We start from the raw sequence: 10,246 nt of genomic DNA on the forward strand, positions 1-10,246 counted from the left end.
AACCAAAAGAATTATGAAAATATACCTACAATGATGTGGATCAAGTACAAAATTAGATTGGCATTATATCTGTCATGATCCAATAATCTATCTTTAATATTGGATGTAGAGCCTACACGAATTGATTTTTATTACACTGCAGTACAATTTCACTACCTGACGTGTTTTGTTTGTGTGTCAGGTATATTCTTTCTTTGTACATTATAACTGTAAATCAAACAGAATGTAGCAAATGGGCTGCTGAGTTTGATACTGAATAAACCCATGAATTCCGTTCAATTCAACTGTACTGAACGTATAGTAATATCTCGAACTTTCTACTTGCTCCCAGGCCTGCTCGGGAGACTACTAGACCTCGGTGGTATAGGCCTACTGTACATGACTAGTAGCTGAGAGAATGACGTCATACTTGTCACGGAATGATGATCCGACGACGAGTACGAGTATACAGTACGAGCTCGAGCGACAGCTAGCTAGCTAGCTAGCTATACTACCAGTGTAGCTGCTTTCTATTGCGATGCGTTTTTGTTTTCACATCACACTACAGGCTTGCACGCGACGGAGATCCGACTTAGTGATGTTAGCTGTCTTCATGTTGTACACGAGTGAATCACGCATGTAAGTTGCACCAATTTTAAAAATTCTTATTTGAGCAGACTTTGGGATACTTAAAGAATAAGTCTATGCATAATAGAGATAGTGGTATTCGCATAATTCAATGACTTCGAGCGTGTCCCACTCAGCCAATAGTTAGTTGTATCACATACAGTGGAATATATAGATGGGACCGTTGTACAAGTCTTACCGTAGGCACTGGTAGGAAACAATCATTGACATTGGTATTGCATTGCGCTGTATTGTAGTTGTACGAATCATAAATGGCCCATGGCATGCAATACACCACAGAATTAGGGATGGAAACCCATACCTCATGACCATGCAGGACAGATGGAGGTAAAGTTAAGCCAAATTAAGAAATTTTAAAGTAAAGACAAAGTGTTCAGGTGTTGATCAGCTTCACAGAGTTAAATTTACATGTATAGTAAGGGTACTAGGTCTCGCGCAGGGACGTAATGATCGCGCATAGCGTAACTGCGTATAGCAAGCATTAATACGCGTAAGACTAAGCGCAAAATTTGCCGATAACGCCCATGGAATAAACATACCTGACAACCGCTAAAAATGAGAAGGAAGCAGGTAAAAAATTTAGATTTCAAACAAATTTTTCACTAAATTTCCAATTTTTTGGAACAAATTTTTCACTAAATTTCCAATTTTTTACGTTATAATTTACCTACCTTAGCTTAAAATCTTTTTTAAGGATGTTGTAGCCAAGACGTGTCGTCTCGCTTGTCTCGTTCGTATGATCGTAGCCGATAGAATTCGTATTTTGTTCGATCGATCGTTTATAATATTCTGCGAAAGCCGAAGCACGTTCAGCCGCAGAGAGGGGCAGACACTTTCACGCATGAAACTACATAGGGCAGCTGCGCGACCTTTACATACCCCGAGAAATTGAACGCATGAAATTAAGTCCGACATACAAACGGCGACAGCGCACTACTCCGTCATCGTATCATCAGGAGATTCTGGGAGGTGATTTTTCTGCATTTTCATAATATTTATTGAGAAATTCAGGTACGATTGTAGAATAATTTTTATTATAAGAGCATCACAAATTTTCGTGCGCGATATCTAGACCCCTCAACCATAACATGTAGATGACAGTTGTGCACCCGGCATCCCATGGCCATGGCCATATTCATAGACTCTCTGCATGCACTGATGAGGTGAATAGCAATAAATGGAACAGTGACTGAGTGAGGTATTGTGACAGACAAGAACCACAATAAATGGTATTCTAGATATGAAGCTGCCAAAAGGACACACCTACTGTAAACCTTTGTTTGCTTGTTTGTTTGAATATGACAGTTAAAACATACAAATGTAGGCCTATATACATATATAATTTACAGTATTAACAGTTACTTAAGTTAACACTTTCCTGTGAAATTTCATTTTGGTAATTGTTTACCTTGTCTTGTGATGTTGCTCTTATTTTTTCTTAAAAAATATCTACTGAAGATCCGCTTTTCATCATACTTGGCTGGCTGTGGGAAGATGAAGAAGCTGCCATTCATGATGGGGCAAACCAAGCAAGAAGATTTCGCTGCTGATGCCAGCAAGAGTCTGCAGAGACCACAGAACTTTGCCACACAAGATTTCAATTTCCACTCAAAGAACAGCAATGGGAATGTCCCTGGGGCTTCCCAGTGCCCTATCAAAGACACCTCTGCTCCAAAAGATCAGCCAGGAAGGCCCTCTACGCCCTTCCCGGAGAATGAAGTGCAATTTCTTCCGAATGCAAATGACGTGTATCCGGAACCATCGGCCGAAAGCTTGGTGCATGTGGGTGTGAGCGGTGAGCGATTCGTGTCTGGTGTCGGCGAGGGGATGTTCCCCAATGCAAACTCCATTGGGGCCACTTCTGCTGCTAGCCAGAGAAGTCCTGTTCACTGCCACCAGGTTGGGGCCAATCATCATCGGCCACCTTTACTTCCCCAGCAGCAGTCCTGGCCTCCAAGCCATGTATACTACAGCCAGGATCCAGCTCCTCAGGTGAACGGCAGCCAGGAACAGCAACACCAGGCGAGCCCATTTTCCCCCGTTCAGCGGGCGGGGTCTTTTGACGGGGCTGTGCAAAGCCAGCCCTCCCACAGCCATGCCGCTCCCTTGCTGATGTCTCCAGAGAAGGAAGAGAAGGTCCCCAACTCCGCTGCACGCCGGTCCAGAGTGTGGAAGTATGGTAGGAGAAGCAGTGGCAGCTACACAGACAGGCAACCCTTCATGTTCAGCGTGTCAGCAGCGCACTCTGGGTACATTTCTTATAATGTCATTCCCTCTACTGTAAAAGCTGTTATTCCCATGAACAGTTATTTTCACAAGTGAGGAAGTCACAGACATTTTCAGCAAGATATTGTTTTTGCGATATGACACCAAGGCTATCATAAATATATGTCACTTTCCTGTACATGGCGATGTTTTTAAATACACGGCCCAACAGTGAGTGAAAATAACAGCTTTTACAGTAATGGTCTTCCAATGTGGTTAACGGAACAGTCATCTTAACCCCCCCCCCCCCCATGCCTTCTTGGTCAACACTTCCAGTGTTCAGTCAACTTCTGTAATTAATCTCAAGTAGAATTGAGGCATCTTGTTTTGCTGGTGCACAATAGTCATGGAATACTACTCAAGTAGTTCTATAGTCACATTGACAAAACAAATATTTTGAGATTCCCACAGTTTACAATGTGAAATAATGGTATTTAGTCTATTACCACAATTGTCTCAGTGTGTGAATCGATTTACTCCAACTTATGCTGGTCTGTGCTCATAAATTTGCATGATTTCATTTTAACAGAATAACTTTCTCCTACAGGCGAATGTGTCTCCTTTGGTGATGTGACATTTGCTCCTGCGACAGTTGCTTCGGTATTAATTTCTCCAAGAACTTAGGGTTAGGGTTGTGATAAGGTTTTAGGTTTAATTTGATGTGATGATTAATATTAGGGTAAGGGTTATGTTTGTGGGTAGAATTTATATTTGGCTTCGCGTGCAGATATATCACAGGAGCAAATGCCATGGAACCATCTCCTTCAGTATGAACTCTGTAAGGAATCTAGCAATGTAATACTTCAACTGTTTTTGTTTCTGACAGGCCTATGACAAGCATGGAGTCAGGAGGAACAAGGTTCTTTGGAAAGAGAGCATTTTCAAGTACCAGCTGTGATGAATCCTGGTGAGTATACAATGTATGCAGGATACGAGCACTGTTGGTGATATGATTTCCTTGCACAATTCCTTCTTGTTGTCATAGTCATCTATGACCATGCAGTTCAATCTGTGTTTACTTTTTACAGTTTCTTTTTTTCCGTGAATGCTTGTAGAGATGTGGGCCACTCCACACAATTAGAAGTACACAAAAAAGAAAAGTGAAGTAATGGAAACACACACACACACACACACACACTCGCAGGAACACAAATTATCAAGGAAACCAAAACATTATGATAAAACAGCATGAGACATCTGGAAGAGGCAGTAAAAGAGAGGAGGAAAGACTAATGGAGAGGAAGCATATGCTAGACTACAACATTTGAGTGGTGATACATGTAGTCCATGGTCATGGGATAAGAGTTCTTCTACCACTAGATTAGCAGCTTGTCAAGGCTAATGAGATCCATCTTCTTTGATACTGAAATCAAACTGCACATTTTGAATTTCCCTGTTTACTTGTGAACACTAAATTATTTTTTTTTTTGTATGCCTAAATTTGAGCAAATTATGTTAGTAAGTTATGCACTATAAATGTCTTTTCAATCAAAAAGTGTGATTTTAAAATTGGGAGGAAATGGTATCAGAAGAATATTGCAGTTTACCTGATAATAAGTTGTTACCATACAAAGTATGGATATTTGTAGAGTTCTCATCACAACAGATGCTTGCTTTTTGCAGAGCTGTGTTTATCTTTGTTGCAGTTGAAAATTCATAAGATTGAAATTGAGCATGTCTTGCATGCATGCATGTATAATTGGTGGTGCTTTGCCTTTGCTGCAGGTCGACTGAGCCCACTCACAAACAGTTCATCAGTGAGGAGCGGATGGCCGCAGAGATGCACAACCTGAGCCTCGATGGCTTCCACAAGCCCCTCCTCTTCCCGCCCCAGTCTCCGCCCTCTGTTGCTGCCATGGCAACTCCTCCACTGGCCCGGGAAAGCCCTCCGTGTCCCCACTCCTCCCTCCCTCCCCACCTCCGACAGGACCACGCCTCCCATTCTTGCCTCCCCTCAACGAGTGGCGGCACCGGTGCCCAGTCGTCCAACCTCCTCAGGCATCACCAATGCCACCACTATACCCAACCCAAGCCTTCTGCCAGGGCCGTCATTGCGGACATCGAAAGGAGGTGGGTACCTTGAGTCTTGAACACCTTGCAGATCTCTTCTTGCCTTCATTGTCTATAATTCTGTTCAATGAGAAGGAGTTGCTAGCTGGAATAGCTACAGTTATGCATGCTGCAATGCTGCAAATCTTGACTTTATGCTTTCTACAGGCCCATCCCCCCCCCCCCCCCCCCCCCGGTTTTTTGTTGTCAGATAGGGAGAAGAAAATATCGTGATACTGTGAGTGATACTAATTCATTACCTCCGCCAAGGAAGGAGGAGGTTAATTGATCATTGGTTTTGGTTTGTCTGTTTGCAAAATAACTCAAAAAGTCGGTAATGACACAAGGAACAGATGATTAAATTTTAGTACTGATCTGGAAATTTTTATGGATTTTTGAAGGATTTTCTATCTGTTGGCATGGAAGGTCAATGACCTTGGCAGTTCAAGCTGTGTGTACTAGAGGTTTACAAAAGCGCACTAAAGCACATGCTCTGCTCAGGTGTGCAGCTGGAAGCTTGTCATGTAAACAAAACGTTTCTATATTGGGAAATTGTATGTGTGTACGTGTACGGGTGAAAATGAGTTGCTGACTTGGCGGAGGTGTGCGCTGTCTGAGTGCTTTTCTAGTTCTTATATTGGAACGTCAGAGAAACAAAGCATGTGTTTATAAAAGAATTAGGAAAATCATTCATGTTTCCGTTCTATGTCCCTATTGCAGCTCTTCAGAATATGGAAAGTCATTGATGTCTGTTATGCTAGATGTGTTTGAATTTTTGAAAAAGAACTGCTTCCAATGTAATCAAAGCTTAACACCTGTACTAATTTGTTTGCCGTTTCTAGAAATAAACAAGGTCAGCTCTTGATGACAACATGAGCAAATCTAATCAATTTTTTTCTCTAAAGTCAGAATTGATTCACACTGCAATGCAGGAATCTCCAGCTGTGGTCACAAATGTATTCTAATGTAATATATCTAATTTTGGTATGCATATGACCAAATAGATAAGATATTGAAGCTACGGATACAATCGTTTTCTTCGTACTTGTAGTGGTGAAGCTCCTAGCATGGATATGTTTAAGTGGTGCAGCATGTCATCACTGATGATCATTGTGTGTGTGCATGTGTGTTTTTTTTCAATCTTTGCCTTCTTTAAATCCTAACCAATGCTAAATTTAACAGCATCACTATTCCCCACCCTTACTTCTTGCACTTATTAAAGGGATGGTACAGTTTTTTGTTGAGATGGGGCTTGAAGTTTCCAACATTTTTTGATTATTATTTTTTGAACAAATGAAAAACCTCTTATTCTTATGAAATATGAAGGAACATCATAATTCCAAGAGGAATGAAAAGTTTATTTGGTGAAAATTGATTTTGAAATGGCGGAGATATCCTAACAAAGTGATCCTTATAGAAGGTGGGACCCACTTTTTATTAGGATCACTTTGTTCTACTCTGTTTTTGGATATCTCAGCCATTTCAAAACCGAGTTTCATCAAATAAACTTTGAATTCCTCTTAGAATTGTATGTTTTTTAACATTTCATACAGTGGTTTCTAAGTATCTCGCAAAAAGTTAAAAGCTGAATTCTCACCTCCAACTAATACTGTATTATCCCTTTAAGCAAGCTGAAATTGTGAAAAGTACTGGAAGTAATTTTGAAGACTAACAGGACTCTAGCTTCACTCTAAATTATCAGTGACCCTGAAATTACTTTACATGTGAGTATAATAGCATTATTGCCAGAGGTGAGATGGTGTTGCTCGTAACAATCGACCCCTCTATACCCCCTTCTCTGCTAGACTGGATGATTCAGACGATGAAGGCGTGGAAGAAGACATGCCTCCATCGTCGGACGGTCAGCGACTCGAGATGACACCCCAACTAGCCCTGGCCCTCAAGGCCAAAGGAGCAGAGAATCACGTCTTGCCAGCAGACATTGTCAAGAAAATGTTAGTTTGTTGTTGGGGGAGTATGTAAAACGCATGTTCACATTTCCCTTAGATGCAATGAAAAATTGTGATGCTGAACTGAACTTATCACCCGATTTATGTAACCTATTTAGAAACATGTTACAAAATGATCAATTTATCGCCAGGTACTCTTGTGTGACAGTTCATGGGAGAAAGAGCAGGAAAAAAAGCTTACAATTTTAAAAGATCCAATCAGTTGTGTAAGGAATGGTTAGTCGACGTTAAAATGAAATAAAAAAGAAGAAAGTTATGTACTCTTTACCGGTATGTCTACAGCAAGGCCAAAGAATTACCTATAACAATCACTGGTTATGACTGACTATTCATAGATGAACCTCTAATTCAGCAATGCCAGTTACTAGTGGTCATTTGATTGGGTGCAGCAGGGTCCAGGCTATGCAGATTACCGAATTGACTGACAGCTTCATGTGCTCTTATTCTAACAGGAAATGGTGTATGGAAAGCCCCTTTGTTTGATGCGTCACCTGTACTCGCCACACTTTGAATAGACAGGGATTTTGTAATGTTCATGGATTTATGGACCTCACTAACAATATATTACAGAACGAAGTGTAGAATCTTGCAATCACATTGGTCAAGAGCCATGTATCAATTTTCACTGGCATTTTCACGGGCCATTTAGTACCTGTTGTATAATAATTACTGGTGCATGATTTTTATATATGGCAAGCCAAAAATAGACTTGCAAATTGTCAGAAATACAGTTTGTCACTGTTCTATAAAACATGTCTTTTCATGTGTCAGAAGGAATAGTGTCCCTGCGGTAACTATGGAATTTAGCCTAAACGTTTGTGGCTTAAGCATTCCATAGTTACCTTATGCACCCAATTCCTACTGACACACACAGACCTTGTATCATTTGTATACTGAAATATCTGTTAGAAGCTGTGTCCCATATGTCTTCTAGTGAGTGTAATTTCAAAGTATTAGGACTAGCAGACCAGGATAATTGATGTGTTAATTATGTGGCAAGACACTGAATTGAATAATGAGCAGCTGGTCATTGTCTTTCTTGTGTGTTACAAGCAAATTGATCTGTCCAGTATTTTAGCAGTCACATGATTGTACCCTTGTTATATGCTTGATATAGAAAAGCAACCTATATTAACCGAGGTTTAATGTCTTGACACCGATGTGCAAAGATTTTGTTGATGTCCTGATTGGATGACACGGATTGGATTGTAAGTGGGGGAAATGGCTGCATAACTAGATTACTGTGGTGCAAAGTTTAGTGACTGAAATCGAATGGGTAGATGAATTGATTGAATCATGAAACTAATATGACTGCAATCTTCCCTCCACACAGAGCAACGTCGCCTTGCATGGAGCTGGTTCTATGGCGCCCTCCTCCGTCCATCCTCAATCTTCGCGGCGGCCCCGACTCGCCCAGCAAGTCGCCCTCTGCCTCACCCTCTCCCCCGGGCTCCGAGCTGGCCCCCATCATGGAGGTGGAAGTGGAGCGGGAGCGAGCCGAGGCCAGCGCCATGTCACACCAGCAGCCGCCCTACGGCGCTGCCGCCACGCCCGGCAACGGCATGCAGGAGGGCCTACCGGACTATGACGAGGACATGGATCTGTGACCCCCACGCGGTGCTAGCCTTGATTTTTTTATGCAAACTTAAAACTCTAGATAACTTTTGAAAGAGACAGCTCATGTAATGTTACTAAAATGAGATGGAGAAATGATCAGCTGCTCCTGGAACGGAGGCTGAACTGTGTGGTTGGAGGGGACTGCATGATTCTTTGTTGAGAGCGTGGATATTTGTGCATCTGCAAAAGTTTTTGTTTGCCAGTCAAAAATTTTGAGCTCCCATCACTCCTGCTTGTGCATTAAGGATTGCATGCAACCAGTGAAATGTCAAATGGACTTTCGGTGCGTCACTCTCTGCTATGAGAGTGATGAAATGCATACCGCTCCACCTTTCGTGCTCGGATGGCTCCGACAGCTGACTGGATGGGAGAATTGCAAGAATCGCAAGCATTGTCTTGTCCCATTGGGGCAGTGGGGTAGTTGTCATGTGTGTCACAACTACAGCATGGACTTATTGTCACTGACTGTTCAGACTCCTTGGATACTGTGTTATTGTCTGATGACTGCCAAACACTGAAATACTGTATGCCTAGAACTAAGAGAGAAATGAAGCGAGATGAAAATAACATAAAGTGAAAGGCTATTTTGAAGTTTATCGTGATGAGTCCCTCGATGAAAGATGCATTTGGTGGTCAGCCTGCTCGCTGTTGTTCAATATGAGCCCTGTAATACACTGGAAGCTATGCTTACAGAGACCAGCACACATCAAACTTGAGTCCTCAACACTGGATTCTTTAATGTTTGAAAGCCATGCTTCACATCTTCCTCTTTTTTATGCAATAGGGCATTGGAGCAGAGGTGATGTCTTTGTTCGCATGCACCATGGAATTGAGTCTTATTATCAAGGAGAAGGTACCATTACCTTGCTTACATGCCTTGATATCAGCATGGATGAAGGGATGGAACCCAGAGCAAAATTTGAATGCTTACATCATAATCGAGGTCATGGCTTGCTGCACATGTCCATGTGCTGGTGTGCTGAAGGTAGCTGACTGTGAAAGACATCAGAGATGAAATGAAGTTAACAGACATGAGCAATTACATCCTTTTTGGAGCTAAGACTTGAAAAGAATGCTGAATACCTTTAATGCTTACACTGGTAATAGCCACCAATATTTGAACCCTGCAATATGATATATTCTGTCTTTTGTGCTCCTCCTTTTTGTCAAAAGTTTGACATTTTACGTGTACATGATAGTTTGTATCGTTTATCATTCAAAATGCATTACATCTTTCTATTGGAGAGTCTGCTGCCCTCTTGGACTTTCAATTTGAAGGTGCAACAGATACTTTTCTCTTGCCGACAGGCAATGCTGGCACTAAGAGCTCATAAGATATTTTCTAGAGTTTGGGAAGAGCAGAATTTGATTTGTTTAATTTCAGACTCCACATGGGTAGACACAAGGGTGGAAATGGTTTTACATCAAGGAAAGCCTTTTTTTTTTTTTTTTTCAATGAAAGAATCTTGGGAATGTGCTCTTTTCTTGAGTCGGGTGAAATCTCAGGATTTTTCAGATGTGGTTTTGTAATATCATGTTATCATCAAAATATTTCGTGACAAGTTGCATATGTGTTGATGAATTCACCATCAACTGCACCTAATTGTGCTTTATGATAATTATGGATTTCAGAGAGCAACATTTATTTTCTCATGATCGAGTACATGTATACTATTTTGTGAGGATTTGATTTTTCGCAAATTTTGCGAGTCGGGTGC

General features: G+C 41.4%; 1 protein-coding gene across 1 annotated transcript; it reads left to right on the forward strand.

Moving 5' to 3' along the window:
• The first annotated feature begins 1,988 nt into the window (after nucleotides 1-1,988).
• LOC140226905 (uncharacterized) lies at nucleotides 1,989-8,589 on the forward strand. Its single transcript, XM_072307332.1, has 5 exons — nucleotides 1,989-2,876; nucleotides 3,719-3,799; nucleotides 4,618-4,962; nucleotides 6,747-6,896; nucleotides 8,245-8,589. The coding sequence occupies exons 1-5, from the start codon at nucleotides 2,047-2,049 to the stop codon at nucleotides 8,516-8,518; spliced, it is 1,680 nt and encodes a 559-aa protein (XP_072163433.1). The 5' UTR covers nucleotides 1,989-2,046; the 3' UTR covers nucleotides 8,519-8,589.
• The last annotated feature ends 1,657 nt before the right edge of the window (nucleotides 8,590-10,246 follow it).

Source organism: Diadema setosum, chromosome 4 (assembly GCF_964275005.1).
Source record: "Diadema setosum chromosome 4, eeDiaSeto1, whole genome shotgun sequence".
NCBI classification, from domain to species: Eukaryota; Metazoa; Echinodermata; class Echinoidea; order Diadematoida; family Diadematidae; genus Diadema; species Diadema setosum.

What these genes read in the sequence shown, in the direction of transcription:
- LOC140226905 (XM_072307332.1), top strand. Translation starts at nt 2,047, where the DNA reads ATGTTGCTCTTATTTTTTCTTAAAAAATATCTACTGAAGATCCGCTTT. An exon ending in GTGTCAGCAGCGCACTCTGG is followed by an intron (nt 2,877 to 3,718) that starts GTACATTTCTTA and finishes TGTTTCTGACAG; the next exon opens with GCCTATGACAAGCATGGAGT. An exon ending in ATTGCGGACATCGAAAGGAG is followed by an intron (nt 4,963 to 6,746) that starts GTGGGTACCTTG and finishes CTTCTCTGCTAG; the next exon opens with ACTGGATGATTCAGACGATG.